This window comes from Ochotona curzoniae, unplaced genomic scaffold (assembly GCF_017591425.1).
Source record: "Ochotona curzoniae isolate NIBS_2020 unplaced genomic scaffold, NIBS_Ocur_1.0 contig_2861, whole genome shotgun sequence".
Taxonomy (NCBI): Eukaryota; Metazoa; Chordata; class Mammalia; order Lagomorpha; family Ochotonidae; genus Ochotona; species Ochotona curzoniae.
This window is the reverse complement of record NW_024465620.1, coordinates 2,686,587-2,711,351: the sequence shown is the minus strand read 5'-3', so window position 1 is coordinate 2,711,351 and position 24,765 is coordinate 2,686,587. Positions and strand designations below refer to the sequence as shown.

Here is a 24,765-nt window from a genome sequence, read left to right as displayed (position 1 = left end):
TTTTGAAAGGCAGAATTTCATTAGTTCACTCCCCAAATGGCTACAATGGCCAGAGCTGAGCTGGTCCAAAGCCAGGAGCCAGCTTCTTTGTGTCCATGTGCATGCAAGCCCCATCCAACAAATAGTTTTATAAACCAAGAAAAGTTAAATAGAATAAATAAAAAGAACAAAGATAGTTTCGTTTTTTCAAAGTGACTTTCATTACAAGGTAAGGAAGAAAAGAACTACTGAAAAATAGTGCTTTTTCTGAGCTTACAATAACTTCTTGAAAAGATCAAAGGCAGAGTAAGCTCTACCATCGTAGCCACACAAAGTAGCTGGCAGAAGTTTGGCTGCTGTCTCTCTGGTTTCTGGACGCCAGTCGCCCGGAGCCAGGTGGGCGCAAACCCAGGTCCAGCACCCTGGTCCAGGTCCACACTGAGGTCCTCGCCACGCTCCGCCCCTCGCCCTCGCGGGCCACGCCCCTCGGCATGCCAGCCACGCCCCCTCGGCATGCCAGCCACGCCCCCTCCAGCCGTCTCCGAGGGCCCTTACCTCACAGGAGACCCCGCCCCTCGTTAGGCTCCGCCCCGGACACGCCCTTAGCCTCGCGGTCCCGCCCCCCGTCTTCCGGGGCCTGTCCCTACGCCCCGCCTCTGCCCCGCCCACCCACCCACCATCTCCGCCCAGACCCAAGCGCTTCCTAAGCCACGCCCCCTTCTCCCTCAAGCTCCACCCAGTCTCCGCCCCCACAGCCTCAGTCTCCGCCTACACCGCTCGCTCGGCTGCGCGCGCAGCTTCCTCCAGACCCGGAAGCAGATCGGCTGACGTGAAGGTCGCCCCGCGGCGCGTGAGTTTGGCTGTGTCCGTGTGTCCGTCTGTGAGTCCCTGGCTCCGCCGGCGTGGACGCCTCGAGTCCTGTCCCTGGCCGCGTCCGGCTCTCCTGGGGCCGGCGGGCCCTGCAGCCTCCCGCTGCCTGCAGGGAGCCGCTCTCCCAGCGCCGGACGGGGTCGGCCGACACCCCGACCTGCCCCACGGGGACGTGTGCTGCTCCGGCCCCTGAGGGTGTGTGAGCAGATGGGGACCCGGGGAAGACGCGGAGCCGCTGGGGATGGGGGGCTGAGACCGCGGGCGGGGGTCAGCTAGCACAGGGGACGCAGGTGGAAAGCGCCGCGGGCGAGGGCCCCGAGGGCAGGATGGGCTCAAACCCTGGCGGGTGGAGCAGTGTCCTGGGGGGCAAGGGGTGAAGGGGCAGCAGGGTCCTGGGGAGTAGGGAGCCAAGGGGCAGCAGGGCCCTGGGGGGCAGGGAGCCAAGGGGCAGCAGGGTCCTGGGGGGCAGGGAGTGAGTGAAGGGGCAGCAGGGTCCTGGGGAGTAGGGAGCCAAGGGGCAGCAGGGCCCTGGGGGGCAGGGAGCCAAGGGGCAGCAGGGTCCTGGGGGGCAGGGAGTGAGTGAAGGGGCAGCAGGGTCCTGGGGGGCAGCAAGGTTCTGGGGGGGAGTGAGTGAAGGGGCCGCAGGGTCCTGGGGGACAGGGAGCGAAGGGGCAGCTGGATCTTGGGCCTCAGAGAGCCAAGGGGCAGCTGGATCCTGGGGGGCAGGAGGCAGGAGCTTGCGGATGTTGGGGACAAAGACCGGGAATGGCCAGGGGCAAACCGAGTCGGGAGGATGGGGCGCAAGGAAGTGGAGGTACAACAGAAGGAAGCGGGGAGGAAACGGGCAGGAAGCTGCTCCAGCGGGAGCAGATCACAGGAAAGGGAGACAAAGCCGGCGCAGGGAGGAAGGAAGCGGAGCTGATTAGATGTGGAGGGCCCGGTTCTTTCTTTGTGTAATCTGGCAAATTGGTGAAAGCGCCTTCTGAGCCTCCTCCGGTCTGCCTTGTTGATGTCAGGGGAGGGTGCTCCTTGAGGACGGGGCTCGAGTCTGTGGCGGGAAGCCGTCTTCCCCTCTCCTGAGGTTGCGCAGGGTGTGGGGCTGTGTCTGAGGTGGCACTGGAGACCAGTGCTTTTGAGGTGCTCAGCGGACTCGGTGCTCCCCACCGTGCAGCGAGCCCCCTCCACGCCACCTGAGCGTTTGCCTTACGCGACACTTCTTGGTGATCACAGAGCTCGGAGAAACCCTTTGCGGGGTTCACACGGCTGTTCTGAAGGATGCTACAAAAGGAGGGGGTGCTTATCCAGGAGTGTGCTTCCTGCATCTGCTGTCAGGGATCTGATGCCGTCACCCTGTGGGGTGCTGGGCTGGACAGGGGCAGTGGGGGAGTGCGGCTTGGCCCTGTGCGAGCGCCGGGGTCTGGTGCTGCATCGTGGTGGACGTGCTGACAGACTCCTCCACCTGCTGCGGTCTGCACTCTTGGGGGGGAGGAGAGGAGAGGGGGGCGTCGGTTCCAAGATTCAAGCACCCCGTTTCCCTATTCAGGATCGACTTCTGGAGACCCATGTTGCCTGAGGAGGAAGGCCAGAAGAGGAGGAAGAGGGAAGAGAACGTGGCGGGGATGGCCCTGACCCAGGTGAGGTGACATTCCCGCGAGCCCGTGTCAGGGCGCCTGTCTCCCGTGTGACCCGCTGGCCCGCGGCCGTGCGTCCTCGCTCTCTCATCTCTGCTTGGCTTCTGTCTTCCACCCTTCTGCGTGGAGATACTGTGGTGTCACATGCAGTCCGCTGTCAGCCTGCTGCTTGTCACTGTCTGAACATGGGGTGCACCCATGATGGAGCAGAGACCGGCGTATTACAAAGGATGCACTTTTATATATGTATATTTATTTATTTTTATTACAAAGTCAGATATACAGAGAGAAGGAGAGACAGAGAATAAGATCTTCCATCCAATGATTCACTCCCCAAGTGACCGCAACAGCTGGTGCTGAGCCGATCTGAAGCCAGGAGCCAGGAACTTCCTCCAGGTCTCCCACACGGGTGCAGGGTCCCAAGGCTTTGGGCCGTCCTCAACTACTTTCCCAGGCCACAGTCAGGGAGCTGGATGGGAAGTGGAGCTGCCGGGATTAGAACCGGCACCCAATGGGATGCTGGTGCGCTCAAGGCAAGGACTTCAGCCACTAGGCCACCGTGCCGTGTTCTCGTTTCATCGACTTCTGCACTTTTGTTTTAGGAGTGATTGATCGACTTGAAGGGCAGAGCCGCAGAGGTCTGCGCTCACTGGTTCACTCCCCGAAAGGGCGCCGTGCTGGGCCTGGGCCGGGCGGAGCCAGCAGCTTCCTGCAGGTCTCCCACGTGGGCACAGGGGCCCACAAGCAGGGAGCTGGAGGGAAATGGAGCAGCCAAGGCTCAAACCGGTGCCCACGTGAGATGCCCCCCACTGCAGGCCATGGCCTACCCGGCTGTGCCGCAGCTCTGCCCACCCCCTTTTGAAGGGGTTTTTAGTTTGGAAGGCAGTTGTGTTTTAAACGGTGGTCATCCTGCTGTGGGTTTGCACGTTATTCTCCGACGCCTCACGTCTGCTTGTTTGCTGACGTGCCGTGTCTTGCTCTGTAAGGCCTCGCTGAGTGGCAGCGTTTTGTTTAGGCGAGATACTTGGCTCACTCACTGGCTTGAATCCGTCTCTCCTGTTCGTTTCTCTGTAAATGTCGCTGTTTGGCGCATCGGGAAGTCTCAGGTGATGCGTCGGGAGGCGTGAAAGCCCGCTGCCCGGGTCTGCACGCGCCGTGCCCGTCCTTCGGTGCGCGTCGGCTCCTGGCTGCGCGGCGCTGCTCCAGCTGGCACCCTTCATGCCCGGCTTTCTCGGATGCCACGTCCCAGCAGCCACTCCCAGCCTCCGGCGTGACTCGCCGTCTGTCGCTGTGGGTCTTGTGGATTCTGTCAGCTGTATTTTCTGTCTGTCCCCGTCTGTGTGGCGCCCTGTCGCACTCGGGTCTGTTGAACCGCCGCGCCGTGTTGTCCGTCAGTGTGCCGGGAAGCTTGTTGGCCAGCGTGTTGTCGAGTTTTCCGTCGGTGCCAGAGAACGTGCTAGTTCTGCGGTTTCCTTGAGGTTGGCATGAGAATGGTGATGGGTCCCCGAATGTTTTCGCTGTCCCCGCCTCAGTGCATTGCGCGAGCTGGAGGAGGATTGGTGTAAATTGTCGCTCCCGCCCCGTCCGCAGGGCTGATTTTCCCTCGGCTTCGGTTAGTTCCTTGGGCATTTGTTCTGCGAATGATTTGTTGGTTTAAAAGAAAAAGTCAGCAAGTTTTACTAGACTTCATAAAAAAGTTTCTTGGGTAGAAAATGAAAGAAACCATGAGCCATAACTTATCCAAATGTTTTTAACATGTTTCCCCCGTGTTCTGCAGCAGCTGTTGCACCGTGCCCTGGCTGGGTGTCAGCCAACACCAGAGCCACCTCTGGTTCTGGAGGGAGTGACAGCCACACAGCCCAGGTGCCCCATTCGACCCTCACGTGCCTGTTGGGGCACAGGCGGTAGCCATGCCTTCCCTTACCTACTTGCTAGAGAACCTGGCAGAGGGCACAGGTGAACAGCCGGATGGAGCAGAAGCACAGGGTCAGGCATGAGGCTGGCACGGGGCACCATGCCCTTTGGGACAGCACGGGGTCAGGCGTGAGGCTGGCATGGGGCACCATGCCCTTCCTGCGAGCAAGCCCCTAAGACGTTTTCTACCCTGGCCCTTTGGGGTTTTGTGACAGTCTCATTTCTTAGGCATGATGGATTGCATTAGTCGCTTTGGTGATCGGCTTCTTGGAAAGTTTAGAAATGTGAGGCTGAAAGTCCCAACCCTTGAGTACTGCCGGGAACTTTCTGGTAACTTGCCCCAGCCTGGAGCTTCTCCCTAGCACCACGGAGATCTCCTGTCAGAGGCACATGTCTCTAAGCTTTAACATCGGTAGAGCTTTTGTATAATTCAGAGTGAATTTGGCCTGCTGGCCGCTCAGGCTTATCCTTGAAGTCCTCTCTTCATGACTCCGTGGTAACGCCTGTCTTTCCTCGTAGGGACGGGTGACGTTCGGGGACGTGGCGGTGGAGTTCTCCCAGGAGGAGTGGAAGTGCCTGGACCCCGCTCAGAGGGCCCTGTACCGGGACGTGATGCTGGAGAACTACAGGAACCTGCTGTCCCTGGGTGAGGACACCCGCCGGACGCTAGGGGCGCCCTTGGGCTCTGCCTTGTCCCTGTGTGCTGCCTGGCAGGCGCTGCCGTGCGGGGTGCACACCCTTGGGGACCCCTGGTTAAGGAGGGGAGGGTCTGGGCTGGAGGACGGTGGCTGGGACACGTGTTTGCATTTTTTTCTCTTTGTTTTTGTTTTCCTCCTGTTTACACAGGTGAGGGCGGGGACGGGGCCCTCTCCTTGCTGTCAAATTCCGTTAGCAGCTGGGGGTGGAGGGACGGTCACTTGAAGCCGATGTGGGGAAGAGGGTTGTGATAGGGTGACTTGAGTGGTTTTGATAGTTCTGAGACATTGTTGGTTTCATTGCTTCAGGGTTGAAAAGACCTTTTCCAAGGTGCGTTGGTCGAGAGGCCCCCTTGGTCCAGCCACGGGCCCAGGAACATCCTGAAAGGTTCCAGCCTGTGCTGCTTCGCCTGACGAGGCGGCCAGCATCCCCTGTTGACCCAGATGAGCTGACTGTCATGTCCCCTGTGCGGCTGGGTGTTCTGCTCATGCACAGGGGTCAGCAGTGGAGGAGGCTCAGTACCACGTGCACCCCGAGGTCGGATCGCGCGGCCTGGGGGTTTGTTTTCTAACTATGGCCAGGGTCTGAGTCCAGCAGTCCATCTGGGGAGTCCTCCAAGAAACCTCATCTGGAGTAACCCCCGGCTTGACTTGTGTGTGCCCGGCAGTGCAGGGTCAGATTTGGTCTGTCACCTGCGCTGGCCAGTGCACGTGGGCTCTGTGGCTTAGCTCAGCCTTGGCTGCCCTCAGCCCCTCTCCTCACATTGCTGGCAGATCTCGCCACCTTGTCCAGCCAGGCCCACCCCCAGCCCTGTTTCTTGTGCTCATCAGCAGGAGGGTCAGCCTGGCACAGGAGTGCCAGAGTTTCCCTGTGGCCTAGCAGGAAGTACCCACGGTTCCCCCACCATGCCCACTCCCAGCAGTGGGTCCTCGCATGTGCTAGCTGGCGCCTGCCTCCCAGACTGACATGGCTGGGCCAGCCTGGCCCACCCCCAGACCAGCTCATGGGACTCGGCAAGTGCCTCAGCCTAGCCTGGCCTGTCCCACTCCTATTCTGGCTCTCAAGAGCCCCAGTGAGAGCTAGAGCCTAACCCTCACTCCAGATCCGGCCTGTACGCATGCCAGTAGGTGCTGCACCCTTGGCCCCAGCCCTGGCTGTGATACATTGCCAGTAGGTGCTGCACCCTTGCCCAGGCTGACCCGCCCCCAGCCCTGGCTGTTGCAATCCCCAGTGGGACTGTAGCCCATCGGGGAGATCCCCAGAGTTCCACCACCAGGCCCAGTCCTGGCCTTGGCATGTGCTGGAGAGTACTATAGTCTGGTCTGCCCGGCCTCCCAGCCCCAACTCCAGCAAGGGTCACGTGGATTGCTGTCGGATAAGTCCTGTGGTCCAGCTTGGCGTGGCCTGTCACTACCCCCGACTCTCCATGCATACCATCAGGAGCTGCAGGCTTGGCCTGTCACCACCCCCGGCTCTCCATGCATACCATCAGGAGCTGCAGGCTTGGCCTGTCACCACCTCGGCTCTCCATGCATACCATCAGGAGCTGCAGGCTTGGCTTGTCCCCACCCCCAGTCCTCCATGTATACCATGAGGTACTGCCGTCCTGCAGAGGCAAGCCCACAGTTCTCTACAGAACCTTCCCCCAGATCTGGTTCTTTGGCATTCTGGTGGGTACTGCAGGCGCACCCCCATTCTGCACTCATGGGCGGTACTGTGGTCTAGCCCCTCCAGACCTGCCCTCAGCCCCAGCTTTAGTACGCTGCAGCAGGAGGCAGCGATGCTCTTTAGCCCGGCCCACGTCTCCCTTGTGGATGGATGTCTTGGCCTGAGCCAGTCAAGTCCTCTGGTAACCCCACAAAAACCACTGCATCGCACTCCCCCACTTTCCTGTGGGTGCAGTCTGTGGAATCCTCCAGAAGTCATTCCTCCCCGTTAGACATGTCCTCAGCCACTCCCACGCCAACAAGTCCTAGACCCCATCTCCCACTGCCAGCCGCAGCCGCTGCATGGGGGCCAGGGTGGCATGCTCTCAGCCGCTGCATGGGGGCCAGGGTGGCATGCTCGCAGCTGCTGCATGGGGGCCAGGGTGGCATGCTCGCAGCCGCTGCATGGGGGCCAGGGTGGCATGCTCGCAGCCACTGCATGGGGGCCAGGGTGGCATGCTCGCAGCCACTGCATGGGGGCCAGGGTGGCATGCTCGCAGCCACTGCATGGGGGCCAGGGTGACATGCTCCAGCCCAGTGGGCCCTGTCTTCCCCACGTTGTCCTTTAAAAAAACTAGAAAAGAAAGAAGGAAAAACAGCTCTGCTGGCATCCTGGTATAGTTCACACGATTTTAGCATTAAGCAGGCCCAGGAAGCTTTTCTCCCGGCAGTGGAACACTTGCCTAGGTACAAGGCAACCTGGGCAGTTACCTACAACTGGGCTTGTGTTTTGAAGATTGATTGATTGGCTAGGCAGAGTTACAGAGAGAGAGTGAGCGGTATCTCCCAGCCGCTGGTTCACTCCGCGGACGGCTCAAGTGGCCTGCTTGGAGCCTGCCTGCGGGCTCCCTGTGGGTCTCTGAAGTGGGTGCAGGGCCCGGGCACTTGAGCCACTTCAGCTCTGCCTGCCTGTCAGGTGCATTGAATGGTAATGCCGAAAACCTCGTAGCGGACTCCAGCATAGCTGCTTCGGCACTTCAGTCCCCGTGCTTTTGGTTCTGCTTCATAGAACTAAATGTGTGTTACAGTGTTCGTGACCATTGAGAAGAACAGTCTAGGTGGCTGTGGACTCTCCTCCCCTGGACAGGAGATGGGGATTCTAGAAGCCCACAGCACATTGGAGCCTTTTCTTTGTCTAAACAGGAACCTGTCCTGACCTGAGCGTTCTCTCAGTTTTGGAGCAAGGCAAAGCGCCCTGGGCCGTGGAGAGCCTGGTGAGGATGGCGAGGAGGCCGGAGAGCCTGGTGAAGGTGGCGAGGAGGCCGGAGAGCCTGGTGAAGGTGGCGAGGAGGCCGGAGAGGTGGAAGCGTGGCGGCAGTGTGACGCCAGGTGAGCGCTCACGTGGCAGAGGACCAGTCCCGTTCTGGAAAATTCTCTGCCAGTGAGCAAGTTCCGGGACAGAACAAGTGCGTGTGCTGGGAGTTCTCAAAGGAAAGTTTCCATTTTTGCACTTGCTTTGTTTTTCCGAGATTTAAAGCACAGCCCTCCGTGCTCTGGTATTGCCCGAGTGTGGCATCGTTAGGGTGAACATAGTATTGTTTGTCCACCTGAGTTTCATGTCTTTTTTTTTTTTTTTTTTTCAAGATATATTTTATTTATTTGAAAAGTAGAGTTAGAGACAGACAGCATGCAATATCATACAGCAGTATGTCATCAGTGACACGTAGCATCTGAGTCAGTTGAGTTAGCCCAGCACAGTAGCCTAGCAGTAGCCTTGCACGCACTGGGATCCCATATGGGCGCCAGTTCTAATCCCAGTGGCCCTGCTTCCCATCCAGCTCCCTGCTTGTGGCCTGGGAAAGCAGCAGGGGACGGCCCAAAGCCTTGGGACCCTGCACCCATGTGGGAGACCTGGAAGACACTCCAGGCTCCTGGTTTCGAATAGGCTCAACTCCAGCCATTGCGCTCACTTGGGGAGTGAATTAGCGGACAGAAGATCTTCCTCTCTGTCTCTCCTCCTCTCTGTATATCTGACTTTCAAATAAAAATAGAAGCAGCGTGTGGCCTGGGTGAATGGGGTGTCGGAATCCATCCAGCAGGACCGCTGGGCCAGCAGAGGCCTGTGGGATCCTGCTGAGAAGAGGCTGCAGGGAGGAGAGGGCGGGCCTCCCCCCGGGCGCGCTCTTGCCCAGCGAGTCCTTGGCTGGACTTTCTGCTCTCCTGGCTGACAGGCGGGCATCTGTGCTGGCTGGTAAGGTAAGCAAGGGCGACGGCACTCCTTGCCCGTCCCCGGTTCAGCGGTGCTTGAGGCCAGCCGCCTCGTTAGCCTCCTTGAACTCTGCTCCGACACGTAATCTAATTCTAGTTGGGTGTGAACTATCGTTTTAAGTGTATAAGAATTGGAACCCTCAAAATAAACATGGTCATTTGCTGAAAAGAGCACTGTCCCCCTGTTTCTTTTCGGTTGCATCTCCTCCCCAGGAAGCTGCGAGGTAAACTTGCAGTGGGATAATTTGGGTTTTGGGCATTGCACACCTAGTTTTAAACATCAGTAGTAGCTGACATGTCATTGAGGTATGATGAGCTTGAGTCCATTACTCCACATATGTACGTTATCATCCCACTGTGCCCATGAATAGATGGCACTTCAGCATTTGTTTTATACAGTATGCTTTAATTGGACATAGTATTCTGGCACGAAATGTGGGTTTCTGTTGGCGGTTAACCGGAGCCTGCGTTGCTGTCTTGCAGGTATTTCTCCTAAATGTGCGGTCAGGGAAGGAGCTTCGTCCCCAGGGCACAGCGGTGTGGGGAAGGCAGCCCAGACACTGTGTTTGGAGAGCAGTGAGAGCAAAGACTTTTCCCCCAGAGAAGTCCATAAAAATAAAAATGACTTTGAATTTCAATGGACTGGTGATGAAGGAAATTTGGAAGACTTGCTTGTGATTCATAAAGAAAGTCTCGTTGCTGGAAGAGGTGAGCGTGGCAGAGATGAGAGAGACGGTGCTGAGCAAAGCGGCCTCTGCTCGGGCCCGCCGGCACCCGCGCCCTCCGAGGGCGACGGCGGGGACTGTGGGTGCGTGGCGCAGGCCCTCCGCGGCTTGCCCTTGGGCTCTCCACCTCAGCCAGTCCCTGCTCGTGTGAAAACTCACATTGCTGATGACTATGGGAATGACTTCATCTATGCGTTACTAACACAGGAGCAGAAAGCGCACGTGAGGGAAAAGCCTTACAGGTGCGAGGAGTGTGGCAAGATCTTCAGTTACACGTCGTCCCTGGCGCATCACCGCAGGATCCACACGGGGGAGAAGCCGTACAGGTGCGCCGAGTGCGGCAAGGCGTTCTTCAGGCGCTCTTACCTCCTGGTTCACGAGAGGCATCACACCGGAGTGAAGCCCTACAAGTGTAATGACTGTGGCAAAGTCTTCACGCAAAATTCCCACCTTATAAGTCATCGGAGAATTCACACTGGAGAAAAGCCATACAAGTGTAACGAGTGCGGCAAAGCCTTCAGCATCCGTTCCAATCTAACTAATCACCAGGTCATCCACACCGGGGAGAAGCCCTACAAGTGCAGCGAGTGCGGCAAGGTCTTCAGTCAGACGTCCAGCCTGGCGATTCACCGGAGAACCCACACCGGGGAGAAGCCCTACAAGTGCAGCGAGTGCGGCAAGGTCTTCAGTTCACACTCCAACTTGAACACCCACCAGATCATCCACCGCGGAGAAAAGCCCTACAAGTGTTACGAGTGTGGCAAGGTGTTCACTCAGAACTCGCACCTCGCGAATCACAGGAGAATCCACACGGGGGAGAAGCCCTACAAGTGCAGCGAGTGCGGCAAGGCCTTCAGTGTGTATTCAAGTCTGACCACCCACCAGGCCATCCACACCGGGGAGAAGCCGTACAAGTGCAACGAGTGCGGCAAGGTCTTCACCCAGAACTCGCACCTGGCCAGCCACCGGGGGATCCACACCGGGGAGAAGCCGTACAAATGCGAGGAATGTGGCAAATTCTTCAGCCAGACTTCCAACCTTGCAAGGCACTTGAGGGTTCACACCGGGGAGAAGCCTTACAAGTGTAACGAGTGTGGCAAATCCTTCAGTGTGCGTTCAAACCTAATTGCCCACCAGGTCATCCACACCGGGGAGAAACCCTACAAGTGCAGCGAGTGCGGCAAGGTCTTCAGTCAGACGTCCAGCCTGGCGATTCACCGGAGAATCCACACCGGGGAGAAGCCCTACAAGTGCAGCGAGTGCGGCAAAGCCTTTAGTTCTCATTCCAATCTAAACACCCACCAGATCATCCACCGCGGAGAAAAGCCTTACAAATGTAACGACTGTGGCAAGGTCTTCACTCAGAACTCGCACCTCGCGAACCACCAGAGAATCCACACGGGGGAGAAGCCCTACAAGTGCAATGTGTGCGGCAAGGCCTTCAGCGTGTACGCGAGCCTGACCACCCACCAGGCCATCCACACCGGGGAGAAGCCGTACAAGTGCAGCGAGTGCGGCAAGGTCTTCACCCAGAACTCGCACCTTTCAAGTCACCGGAGAATTCACACCGGGGAGAAGCCGTACAAGTGTAATAAATGCGGGAAGGCGTTCAGCGTGAGCTCCAGCCTGACGACTCATCAGTTGGTGCACACCGGGGAGAAGCCTTACACATGTAACGAGTGCGGGAAGGTCTTTGGGCGGCGTTCAAATCTTGCAAGTCATCGGAGAATTCACACTGGCCTTTTAAAGCCTTATAAATGACTGGCAAAGCTTTTGGTCTGGGTCCGCTTCTTTCACGTTAGAGAATTTAAGAAAAGCTACACATACACTGACTGGCAAACCACTCAACAAGAGGATGAGCGGTAGAGCTACCCAGAGCCGTCGGCCGACAGCTTCTGTAAGTGGGATGCGGCGGGCGCTTTGTCCCGGACGCGGTGCGAAGTACAGCGTTGGTCCTTGATGAGAGCACACGGGTGCCGTGTGTGTGCTGGAGCCCCTGTGTCTGGATTTACGGGAATGCCTTGGTCTCTGATTCTCTTAAGGTTCATCTTCCGAGTTCTCTTCCACAGAATAATTGCAAGCTACAATGTCCTCAAGTTCACGCCGTGCTGTGAAGTGTTGGCAGGCCTGGTTATCTTCAGGTAATAAAACGCTTTGCCGAGAACAGTTGTGAAACGGTAGTGCTGTGCTGCCTTCCGACCGCTGGCGATCTCTGCGGAGGACTGGAGACAGCGGAAGGCCTTCACTTCCCGCGAGCATCACCCCTGTCCGAGAAGTAGGGGAGGTTATTGTTTTTGAGGTTGAATACTTGGGAGGAGGCAGGGTCGCCTTAATGGGGTCTGCTGCCCAAGAGATGTTCTAATATCAGACCGTAAAACAGAGTATCGCAAGCCCTTCGGACGCTGGGTGTTTGTGAGGCGAGAGGAGGAAGTTAAGGACCTGATGCGATCGGGGTGGGCACATCTTCGGCCTGGTTCCTAAGCCTCCTTTGCCACACATTGGAGTCGCTGGGCTCGGTACCCAGATCTGGCTCCCGAATGCTGCTGCTCCAGGAGAGCTGCGGGCGTGGTCGGCTCCCTGCGGCGTGCGGGGCCTGGACTGAGCCCCCGCTCTGGGCCCGGCCCTGGCTGGTGCAGGGACTTGGTGAAAAAAATGAATGGATGACATCTCTTTTTTCCTCTCCTCTCCCCCACCACCCACAAATAAATTGATGGGTTTTTTTTTCTTTTTTAAGAAGCAGCATAGCATTTTTGAGGGGGCGGGGGGTTACATTTAAGTGCTGATTACATTTTGTTACTGTTACATTTTGTCTGAATGTATTATGTGATGTCTTAATAAAAATGTAATCATTATTGCTCCGAATCATATTCCTCCTGCTGCACAGTATTGTCCTGCCTCGGGAGGATGCTCACGGCAGTAACCAGCCATTTCACTGCTGCAGGATTAACTAGGTGTTGCACTTTAACAACGGGAATTCGCATCTTGATTCATCCGTTATTGGTAAGTAACTGGATGAGTCCTGTCTTAGTCTCCAATCTGGAATGGCACAACCTCCCTTATAAACGTCCAGCAACTGGGAGGTGTTCACTCGGCCCACCGATCATGGCTGGAGAGGTTGTCAGAGGCCCTGCCCCCCCACCAATTTTCCTCTTGGGTACATCTTGACTTACTGCCCACTCGTGACAGGTGTTCAGGGAAACCCATACTGTGTGTGTGGCATTTTCACCTTTTAAATACCACTTTCAACCTTCCATGTTTGTCTCTATGTGTGACAAGAGTTCAGTTAAGTAGCTCTGTCCGCGTGCCTGTCACGGGGGCCGGGGTGAGTACGGGGTCTTTGGGAGCAGTGTTGAGGGAATCTGGCATCTTTGGGGCTGTCAGCGGTTGTTTTTCAGTTGGTGGGCTTTCCTGTTTTGCCTTTGTGACATTTTTAACTTGATTTTTTTTTTAGGCAGCTGTTTCCCTGTGTTAAACTTAAGTTGGAAATTTCTTTTTATTTTAAGATTTGTTTTTATTGCAAAGGCAGATGTACAGAGAGGAGAGACAGAGGAAGATCTTCCGTCCAATGATTCACTCTCCAAGTAACCACAAAGGCCAGTGCTGTGCCGATCCGAAGCCAGGATCCAGGAACTTCCTGCAGGTCTCTGACACAGGTGCAGGCTCCCAAGGCTTTGGGCCGTCCTCGACTGCTTTCCCAGGCCGCGAGCAGGGAGCTGGTGGGAAGTGGAGCTGCCGGGATTAGAACCGGCACTCATATGAGATCCTGGCACATTCAAGGCAAGGACTTGAGCCGCTAGGTCACAGCGCTGGGCCCTAAGTTGGAAATTTCTTAAGCAGTTTTAACATTGTGCTCCCTTGGGAGTTATAAATACGTGCTATAAACGTTTCCTTGGGAAATGTTTCTGTACAGTCAGATTTTTCCCAAAGATTGATCTATGTTTAAAACAAAACTTTTTAAGCTCTTGGGAGCAAGTGTTTCTGAGGATATGCCTTGGTAGTTTTCTATGTTTTGGACCATGCTCTTAAGCACTTCTTTTAGGCCAGCTTCTTTGCAAGCGGAAGCAAGCCATTTGCTAAGTTTTCGTGGCTCTGGAATTGGCCTTTTTTCCTTCCCCGTACCTGTCCGTCGCCTCCCTCAGCCGCAAAGCTGCTCGTCCCCGGGAGCTGCGACGCCTTAGATGGGAAGCCACTTGGTGTCTTACAGTTCTTATTTGGATTCTTCTGACTCTAAGTCCTAACCTGAGCACATTTTCTAAATGTACCCATTTTTCATCAGCAAATTATGGAGGGAAATGCACTGAAATGGTTAAGTTCTCAGGACCCTCGTTTCTTTACGAATGGACTGGATTGTTTTGTTTTGAAGATCTCTGAGGAAGAGAGGGTGGTCTCCCATCCGCTGGTCCCCTCGCAGGATGGCCGTAACAGCCAGCTTACCCAGCATGAAATAATAGTGTATAGAAATGACACTAAATAAAAATGAATACCCTAAGTTTAAAAAGGAAGCCCTAACCAAGGAAATGCAATAAAAAATGAGAATCACTTCACAGCCGTCCCCATGGTTTCATTGAAAAGCAAGCTTAACAAAAGGCATTGCCCGAGAGGTGGAGAAGTTGGAACCTTCACTTAGTGGGAATGTAAAAATGGTGTGCGGCCACGGGGAATGATGCCTGTGAAGACTCAAACAGGCCAGCGAACCAGCTGTCACACCTCTGCTTTTCCAAAAGGAATGAAGTCCCTGTTACATAGACTGCACCCTGTGGCCAAGGTGCGGGGACCACATACAGCGTGCACCCGTGAGTGTGGGGGGAGCAAAACCTTGTAGAACTCAGATTTGATCCTACAGAGCTTGTGAGTAGCAAAAGACCGAAGGCCAGGCTGGCTGGTAGGAATGCATTTCTACATTTTTTAAAGATTGATTTTTATTGGAAAGGCAGATCAGATGTATGCTGAGGAGAGGCAGAAAGATCTTCCATGTGTTGGCTTCACTGCCCGAATGGAGGCAGGACTGGAGCTAAGCCGATTTGAAGCCAGGAGCTTCCGGAGCTTCTGGGTCTCCTGTTTGGGTACTCTGCTGCTTTCCCAGGCCACGAGCAGGGAGCTGGATGGGAAGTGGAGCAGCCAGAATGTAACCCAGTGCCTTTTGGGATCCCAGTGCGTGCAAGGTGAGGCCTTTAGCCACTAAGCCATAGCACCAGGCCCTATATATTGTATATATGCCCCAAAGCTGGGGAGAGAGGCAGAGATCCCTGCTGTGCACTGTGCAAGTGCCCCGACAGCGGCTGGGAACTCAAGCCACGCTTCCCGCAAGTCCAGGCAGGAGCCCCCCTGAGCCATCACTGCTGCCTCCCAGGGTCTGTGTTAGCAGGAATCTACCCACCCCAGAAGCATGGTGTGGCACGGGGCCTTCACCTCAAAACAGGCAAGTGGAGATTTTGCTTTTAGGCTGGTTTAGCTCTTGTGAGTTAGCTTGAATTATAGGTGTTGGAGACGCCTGCCTGTTCCCCCAACTCCTCTGCCTGCACGTGCGCCATTGCGAGCTGCCAGGTGGCCACGCCCCCAGAGCGGCCGGTGGCCACGCCCCCAGGGCCGCGCCCGAGCATGCGCAGTGCCCCAGTGGCGCGTCCCTCAGACGCTGGCCGGCGGCGAGTGGGACTCGCGTGTGTCCACGCAGCGTGGACTCGGGCTGACCCAGGAGTGAGGTGATGGGCCGCGCACTCGCTCGTTTGTTTTTAATAATGTCCACTCCTGGTGGGAAGACGGCGAACGTTGTTAACCTGTGTGAGGGGTCAGCCTCGGGTTAGGGGTGCTGTCCTGTGAGGGTCGTGGCTTCCCAGTCACGCGTGTCTCTGGAATCTCAGTATCAGGCGACTTTTTGTTTTCCTTTGAAAAGATTCGTGGGTCTGAATGGTGAAGTGACAGAGAGATGGGAGGGGCAAGGGCAGTCCATGAGGGTCTGCCATAGGGGCGGGAAGTGGGTTTGGCCACTGTTGGGCCGTTCCTCAGTCGGCCGCGTCTAGCCTCAGGAGTGGCCGTTTGCGTCACAAAGATCCGAACCCGGAACTCGGGTGGGGCGAGGAGAAGCCAGCTGCCCTTGGCGACCAGTCTGCGGCTGGGCACAGGCTGGGCCCTGGAGCTGGGCCTCCGTGGCTGTCCAGGCAAGCGGTGGAGCGGGGCAGAGGGGTACGCACAGGGAGCCGGGGTCCAGGCTCAGGAGAGGGATGGGAAGGGCACCGTTGGGAGAGCATCTTTTTAGTTTGTTTTGAAAGGCAGAGTTAGATCTTCCATCCCGATATTTCCCAAATGGCCACAGATGGCTGCAGCTGGACGGGTCTGAAGCCAGGAGCCTCTGGGACTCTCCCGTGGGTGCTGGGATGCAAGGAACTGGGCCACCCTCCGCTGCCTCCTAGGCGCATTCCTGGGGGAAGAGGGTGCAGTATCGGAAGTGGAGCAGCCAGGACTTGACCCTGCGTCTATATGGGGCACCAGTGCTACGGGTAGAGGCTTAATCTATACCATGGTGCCAGACACCACAGCATCTTTGCACATCCTGCATCCCTCCCCCTAGGGCCACAGAAAGCCCATAAACTGCCGCCATCCCTCCTCTAAGCCCGCCATCCCTCCTCCCGGCTGCCATCTCTCCTCCCTCTCTCCCATCCCTCCTCCCAGCTGCCATCCCTCCTCCCGCCCCTCCCCTGCAGTCGTGTATCTTGCCTCACTCCCCTCCAGTGACTTTTGGATGCCTGTTCCAGGGCTGTGAGTCACTCCTGTCAGCTCTGTCATCCATGTCTCCCTCCTCCTGCCCTTTGTCTACTCCAAATTCCTAAGTCCTCTGTAGTCAACATCCTCGGGTGCCACTGCCTTCAGCATTTCCTTGGATCTACCGTGTACTTCACGCTCGGTATCCAGAGCCCTAGGCTCCCTTCCCCTCAGCTCTGCAGCTCCCTTCATTGTCCTCTGCCCACTGAGTGTCTCAGGCTCCACCTCCTTTACCTGCACACTGCACCCGCCACAGCCCATTCGAATGGCCCCAGATCTGCCCATCCTGGCCCTGCTGTCCTACCCTGCACATTTTCATCCCGCATCTACCGATGAACTTGTTTCCACTTTTGTCCAAAGCTACGCATTGCCCTTTTCCTCCCTGTTCCCCTGACTCCTGTTCCTCCCCACCCAGATCTCAGTGTCCCTGTGCCCTTACCAGCTGTGCATATTTGGCCTCCTGCAATCTTGAAATTGGTGTTGCACTCCACCTCAAGCAGTTTGAACAGCCCTTTTCCTCTGATCCCCTGCCTCCTCTCCCTTTCTGTCCACTAGAGCCGTGTAGATTCTCTGCAACAAAACCTTAAGCTCATGCTACCCTCCTTCCCTGTGCCGCCTTCTCTTCTGTCACAGCCGCCATGCATTGTCACTCACGTTACACTCCACTGGGAAGCAATTGAGCTGATTGTTCATGATAAATTCACTGTGGGTCAGATTGATTCACATGGATCAAGCTCTGAGTCGGGTTAGACACAGACAATTATGAGAACTGAGGTGCCGGCAAAGCGGCAGGTGAGAGGGCGCTGGCGACAGGGACGGGCCTGCCAGGATGCGGTTCTCGCTGCGGCCATGCTTGCGCGGTGGTTGCTTTTCAAGGCTTCCTGGGAGCTGAGGAGGCAGGGTTATAATCAGGGCCAGTTAAAACTCTGGAAGGAACTCTTGTGGTGGGGAGGAAGCCCTAACTGGCCTCTGCAGAAGGGGGATGACCCGGCCTCTGCAGGACCTCGGAACAAGGTTAAGCAGCTCAGAGACTTGCTGCTGTCCCTCTGCCGTCTAGGCTGGCCTTCAGCCCGTCAGAGCTAACTCAGTCTCTCTTCTCTGGCTGCCCCCTTCATTTGATCCTCTGTTTTCATCATTTAATTGTAATCTTTTGAGGCTGGCATTGTGGCATAGCAGGTTCAGCAGCCACTTGCAGTGCCAGATCTCATACTGGAGCACTGGTTCAACTCCTGGCCGCTCCAGCTTCCAGTCCAACTTCCTATTATTGTGTCTGGAAAAGCAGTATGCTGTGGCCCAAGCACTGACCCCTTCCCACGCATGTGATCGACTCAGAGGCGTCCCAGGCTCCTGGCTGCAGCCTGGAACAGCTCTGGCTGTTGCAGGCATGTGGGGAGTAAGCTAGAGGACAGAAGAGGTCTCTATCCCGGTGTCTCTGTTATTCTGCCCGTTAAGTAAGCTTTTAAAAAAAATCTTCAGAAAATTCTATCATGTTTAAGCCAGCTAACTGGCTCTGTCCTCTTTTGTACTCTCAGGCCACAGGCAGGGAGCTGGATGGGAAGTGGAGCAGCTGGGACACAAACCAGCATCCATATGGGATCCTGGCACATGTAAAATGAGGACTTTAAACACCACGCTGCTGTGCTGGGCTTTTAAAGGAGATAACTACCCAATATGTAGCGTTAAATCACACTTAGAGGTTATTTTTATAAATAACAGTTGAGATGAGCCTATAACTTATTTTCCAACATAGAAGGAACATTCTTGGATTACAGGCGGAGGGAGGACTCTCGCTCGTGGCACACCAGCCATCACGCTCCTCCCGCCTGCATTGGTGCACCTTGCCCTGTGCATCCCGACAGGAGTGGAGCGGATGCTGTGCATGCGGAGCGCCTGAGCATCCCTGGGCCTGGGTAAACCCAGTCTTTTAAAGGGAACTGCTAGCAAGCCGCCACACTGTTGCTCCAGAAAGAGATCTTTCCTTGCTCGTGCAGGAGGCATGCCTCTTGGTCGGCAAGGACGGTGACATCCTCCCCATGCCAAGGCTCTTGTTTGCTCAAATAGCCAGCAAGAGACATGGTCTAGGAGAAGAGCCGTCTTAAGACATAAATGTAATAATAAACCCATGGAGAATTATGTTTTAACTATATCCATTCATTTTATCACTAATTCTGCGTCTGGCAAATTTCCCCATGTGTATGCAACTTGGTCAGAATGACGAAGGCCTCAGACCTAACCCATCCAGCTTGCCTCCAGCGACATTTAAGATTACCGACAGGAGGTTGTCCATTGGGATGAGCATAACCCTTGCTGACCTCTGTGCTCCTGTAGGTCCCACACTCAGCTGCTGAAATCCCAGTGCACATTAGGGTTTGCCTCAGAAAGGACAGTGACAGCCCTGGCGTGCTAGCCTAGTGGTTCAAGTCCTCGCCTTGCACGTACCAGGATCCTATATGGTCATCAGTTCTAATCCCAGCGGCCCCACTTCCCATCCAGCTCCCTGCCTGTGGCCTGGGAAAGCAGTGGAGGACGGCCCAAAGCCTTGGGACCCTGCGCCCACATGGGAGACTAGGAAGAAGCTCCGGCTTCTGGCTTCGGATTGGCGCAGCTCCGGCCGTTGTGGCCGCTTGGGGAGTGAATCATTGGACGGAAGATCTTCCTCTATCTCTCCTGCTCTCTGTATATCTGCCTTTCCAATAAAAATAAATGTAAATCTTTAAAAAAAAAGTAAGTTTCTCAGTTCACTGTTTCATGTTCGCACAGTGACACCCTACGGAGCAGTTTTAATGAATACCAAGAACATATTCACAAACGTGAAATGAAAATGCCAGAAAGTTCTTACTGTGTGATCTCATTTACAAACAATGGTGATTTAGCTCTGTTAGAACAGATGTCACCACAACACCTGGCAGCTGCACTGGCACAGCCAGCCCCGTGGCCCCTGGAGTGTGTGTAATACAAACAGTGACGTGCCGATGGTGACTGTCAGCCCATGCAGGGCCCGGCAGGGGAGTGTGCAAAATCCAGTGTAGCTGGAAGTGTAACGGTTCTCCCCGCCTGGGGTTCCTGGGGCCTTGTCAAGCCGTTTGCAGGAAGGGGGTGCAAGTGGACACGTCTCACAGGCTCTGTGAGGATGGAGAAAAAATATGCATTCAGAATACCTGACGTCATGTTTGTCTAAAAGTCGCTATGATCACGGGGATATGTTTAATGATGAAGTAATGGGTATGATGATGTAGTTGCAAAGCCAGCATACGGCCCTGCGTGTGCTCAGAGTCCTGAGGGCGAGGGGAGAGCTCGGGCGCCTTAGCCGGGCAGGTGCGGCTAGCTCCCGCCGCCGAGGCTCAGGTGCCGCTCTGCCGTTTTCCAGGAACGGTTGCTTGTCTTTGGTGCCAGAGTACACAGGATAGCAAACGCAATACTGGATCTTCCTGGGAAATATTTACTTACGGTTTTATTTTGTTAAGAGGCTTCTCTGACCTACACACATAATACTTATTTAGTAAGCGTTTGTCATATATTTGAAAGGTAGAGAGGAAGAAACAGAACTTGCCTCTGGTGTTAGCTCTGCGGGTGCCTGAAGCAGCTCGGTTCGCGCAGCCGCACGCAGCCGGATCTCCGTGGGAGGCTGCCGTGCGGGAACCCGGTGCCTGAGCTGCACCCTGCTGCATCCCAGGGTGAGTATTAACAGGAATCCTGGAACTGGGAGCAGAACTGGAACTCAGGCCCAGACACCCGCGCAGCACTCACAGTTTGTGAGTCACTCTGAAATCGTGTGTTTATGTCACCTTCTTTGATTTTCGTAATTATATGATGTGGACATTGACAGTCTTTGTTGTTGTTAAGTTGATGAGATCCTAGCAGTAGGGTAAATGTTTTCCCTAAATTCATGGTCAGTCCGAGGCAGTGTCCACCACGCTGACGCCAGCTGGGTTCTCACAGACCTATGTTTTGTTATAACCTGCCATTTTAATGGAATCAGGTTTTTTTCTTTTTTAAGATTGATTTATTTTTATTGGAAAGGCGGGTATATATAGAGGAGAGACAGAGAGGAAGATCTTGTGTCCGACGGTTCACTCCCTAAGTTTCCAGAACCAATAAACTGTTCCACCCACTTGGCAGGAATCCTAGGTACAACTTGGTGGGTTTACTTCGAGGGCATCTGTGATACCCGCTTGTCTGTAAGAAAGAGCAAGACGAATCCACGGGAATCCTGGGACCCTGCGTGGGACTCGTGCGTGCACGGGGGATTGTGCAGTCACATCGATGCTCTCCAACGCTGGGGCTTCCGAGTAGGGCCAGCACTGTGTCTTATTAACTAGGGAGAGTCTGGGTCCTCTTACAGCTGTGGGGCAGCACGTGAGCACAGCCTGATCGGACAGGCTCTGATATATTTTGTGGTATTTTCTCTGCTTTAAACATATAATACCGATCCAAAAAATGTTCATTTATACAATACAGAGGAACTTTCTTCCCCCCAGCATGTCTCTTATACTTTAAGTATCTTTCCCTAACAGTTAATCATTTCATTTAACCCAGATAATTAATCCAAGCATATGATCTGACATTAATAATCATTTACTCCAGCGCTGCATTAGTAGACCCCCGCTGCTTCCTGTTCCCCAGGACATGGGTCATTGTTGTTTTGCAGATAAAAGCAAATGCGCTTTTGTGTTCCCTTTTCACGTCAAGCCATCCTTGTGTTGTCTGAACCCATCGCATCATGTGGAGGGCATTGGCAACAGGAGACCACAACGTGTGCTTTTAGCTTTGGTTAAAGCTTTTTTAAAATCCATATTGCTCTGGAGAATGGGTTTTTATAAAGAAACGGAATCTTGCTGTCACAGTCATGTGAAAACAATAGGAAATAAATGCAATGCAAAATCGAATCTAAATCTGCATTGAATTTGAGGAAAATAGTTAACTTTCCATTGTAGCATGGATTAGATAGAACAATTTTGTCACCATCGCAGCTCTATGCAGTTCTCACTCTGTCCCTACCAAAGTGTGAACAACTTTCTGTGTTTTCATCTTCATAAGGAAAATAAAAGTAGGGCCTTCCTTAGACTCTTGAGGGTAAAAGGAAGTGGCTGCAAGATGGCCTCCAATGCCCATGGGTTCATCTCAAAGGTTCTTTAATGCTTCTGTGTAAAACCGTTGGACTCCTCAACAGCCTGGAAAACATACTGTTTTTCTATGTGTGAACTGTTGGAGAATATTCGACTTCAGCTGACGTGGTCCATGCTGCAGCCCACACTTTATATCCCGGTACCACACTCTGCTACTTCCCTCGCCGCCTGCTGACTGACAAGACACACTGCACGCCACCACCTTGCCTGCTTCCACGGACCAGCCCACCACACAATTGGAGAACTGTCCCTGGTGCTGAATCCCTGGGCAGGTTGGTTTTCCTTTAGGGAGAGTCCCACTCAGAGGTGAGAGCCTGGGAGGCTGCAGACCTGGCCCCCTACAGAAAGTGCAGGTGAAGGGTAATTTTAAGGCCTGAGCAGTCAAGCCCTTACCTTTCAGGATTCCATCTTGGTTGTGTTACTCAAATCTGATTGTCCCCTAAGCAAGTTGCATATGCATATTCACCTACAAATGCATCGTGTTTTTGCCATCAACTAACAGAGGCCTGGATTATTTACTTGCAAGTTAGATCTTTAAATGTATTTTTCATCCTTTTTCTCCGTGAGAAACTTAAGTTGATCTGTACTATCTTTATCTGAATTTTTTCTTTTTAATCATGGTCCTGTGTTGTGACCCAGCGGAGCCTACATGCTCATAATGATGCAGGATTCTTCTTCCTGACTCTGAGACCTCATCTTTCATCCCAGTTCCAGGATGCGGAAGCTTTTAGAGGCTCCTGCACCACTTTCAGATCAACATCGTCACAAAATCTGGGTGACATGGGAACAAGTGATGTTGTCTCTTGTAGCAATCTTGTACCCTCTTTTTTTTTTAAAAAAAAAAAAGATATTTTTTACTTATTTTAAAGGAAAAACTAGAGAGAAGAGGAAGGAAAGGTGGAGGGAGGGGAGTTGAGAAAAAGAATCTTTCATCTGCTGGCTCATCCCCCAAATGTGTACAATGACCAGGCCTGTGCCAGGCCAAAGTCAGGAGTCTGGAGCTTCATTGGGTCTCTCATGTTGGTTCAGGGGCCCAAACACTTGGGCCATCTGCTTTTTTTTTTTTTTCCCCAGACACATTAGCAAGGAGCTGGATGGGAAGTGGGGCAGCCAGGACTCCCAAGAAGAGCCCAAATAGGGTACGAGAGTCACAGGCAGTGGTTTAACTTGCTGTGCCATAGCACCAGTCCCGCTGTGTCCTGCCCTCTCCAGGACTACTGAAACACCCTAGAATTCTTCGCGGTACCATCTACAACACGTACGGAGACTCCAACTTGGGGTGAACGCTCTGTTCCTCACTCTGACCTCCTTTCCCGCCCAATCTCATTGTCAAGAAGGGTGATAGTCTGGCCTCTCCCTCCTGAGAGTCGGACCTCAAATATGTCTTCACATTGATGTTGGTTTACTGAAGTCAGAGCAGGCAGATAGCTTATGCTGGTGCCATGGCGTGGTGTTCTCTTATGTCTTGAGTTTGCCAAATGTGGACAAAAGTGACTCTTCTCTAGCAGACGCACAGGGCATCTGTGCCACGTGGGCTCTAGCTTGAGTCCGATCAGGGGACCGTTAGTGCCTTGAGGCCAAGACACCGTTGTGTGGAGTGCACTGGGGTTGGTACTGCCATGTGGAACATGGAGCGTGTGCATTCCACACGGGAGTCCCAGGCCTGCATCACAGTGGCATGGAACAGTGTGAAGGGGTCTTGGGAGCAGGGGAGAGAGAACAGGAATTTGTTCATTCCTGGCTTGATGACTGCCGCCCAGACCAGGCAAACCCATCAAGCATCCGAAGTTCTGTCCTCTCGGGGTCTTCATTTATTCCACGTTCGATGCCCTCATTGTATCAAATGTGTGTTTTGGTACAGCTCCATGACATGGTATGGACGTTCTCAGATGGGTCTCGTGTTACCTGGAGAGTGAGGTGTTGAACCCAGCCTACAGTGTGGGCAGTCCAAGGCTTTACATCAATGTTTGCCGATTTCCAGGGATTTGCACATCTCCATCCGTGCTTTCCTATATATATATTTTAATTGGCATGGACTCAGCTCTCCTAATATCCCCGGCAGAACCACACAAGGCTCAGGGAGCCATCTGCCTTCCTTAGTGACACTCCACAGCTGACGCACACTGAGGGAGACGCCTGCCAGCTCGGAGGGGAACAATTTAACCACCTCATAGTCATTATTTTCAAGTCCCTTCTTGGCCTCTTTCTGCCAGTAAAGGCTTGTAGTTCTTTTCCATGTTGTTCTTCACCAAGCCATCTTACTCTTCCGTATCCGTTGTTCCCAGTTGTGATTATTTCGGAATTAGTTCTTTTTTTCCCCCCCACCGGGTCTCCAGAAAGCCTCAGGGGCAGAGCCAAAGCCTGCAGGGGTGCGAGTGGGGGGCAAGGTCTGAGGGACACAGCCCCTGCCCGCTGGTCCGGCCCAGGACGCTCAGTCCCGTCGGGGGGCAGCTCAGTCCCGTCGGGGGGCAGCTCCTGCCCAGCCCTCGGAAGGAGGCCATGTGGCGTCCCAGGCCACCCGTCCTCTGCCCCTCCTCACCCAGGTGCTCACACCCCAAACCGCGGGGGTCGTGAATGGGTGCGGGGGGACAGGCATGAATCAGCCCAGCCCGGCTGTACTGCGCGGCGGCCAGCGGGAGGCCGGGAGGACACGGCCCGAGGAGAACCCAGACAGGCGGACGGGGCCTGGCTGGCTGGAGGCCGTGAGACGAGCTCGGGCAGCTCACCGGAGGGGAGGCCCCCAAATCCTGCATGAATACACTGGGGCCCTTCCGGCCGCCCGCACAGCGGTCCCCCATACAGAGGCCGGCCCGGCAGCCTGGTGACATCATGCGCTTCAAACCACACACGCGCAGAAGCCATTTCCGAAGCAGGCCCAGAGGCAGGGCTCGCCTCCTCCCGTCCTCGCTCCTTACTGGCCAGAAGCGCCTGCTCGTCAAGGCCGTCGTCACGGCGACGTAGGCGGGGCACAATGGCGGTCGCTAAGATACTTCGTACTTCCGCTTCCTTCTCCCGCCACCCACCCCCCTCGCCCCGCCTACGTTCTGGCAAGACTCTCCCCGTTCATTCGTCCAATGGTCAATGGGCGGTGGGCGGGACCTGACGCGTGCCGACCAACGAGACGCGGGCTCTGCCGCCCCTGCGGCGCGGCCAG

The 24,765-nt window shown here is 54.9% G+C and overlaps 1 protein-coding gene across 2 annotated transcripts; it reads left to right on the top strand.

The window, feature by feature from the left end:
* The first annotated feature begins 810 nt into the window (after positions 1 to 810).
* Positions 811 to 20,185, top strand: LOC121154921 (zinc finger protein 665-like). Of its 2 annotated transcripts, none has more exons than XM_040978062.1 (5): positions 811 to 1,044; positions 2,393 to 2,483; positions 4,914 to 5,040; positions 9,488 to 12,052; positions 20,174 to 20,185. In XM_040978062.1, exons 2-4 carry the CDS (start codon positions 2,412 to 2,414, stop codon positions 11,488 to 11,490), a joined length of 2,202 nt encoding a protein of 733 aa, XP_040833996.1. In that variant the 5' UTR covers positions 811 to 1,044; positions 2,393 to 2,411; the 3' UTR covers positions 11,491 to 12,052; positions 20,174 to 20,185. The 2 variants fall into 2 exon arrangements, with proteins under 2 accessions (XP_040833996.1, XP_040833997.1); XM_040978063.1 differs by having other exon boundaries at positions 824 to 859.
* The last annotated feature ends 4,580 nt before the right edge of the window (positions 20,186 to 24,765 follow it).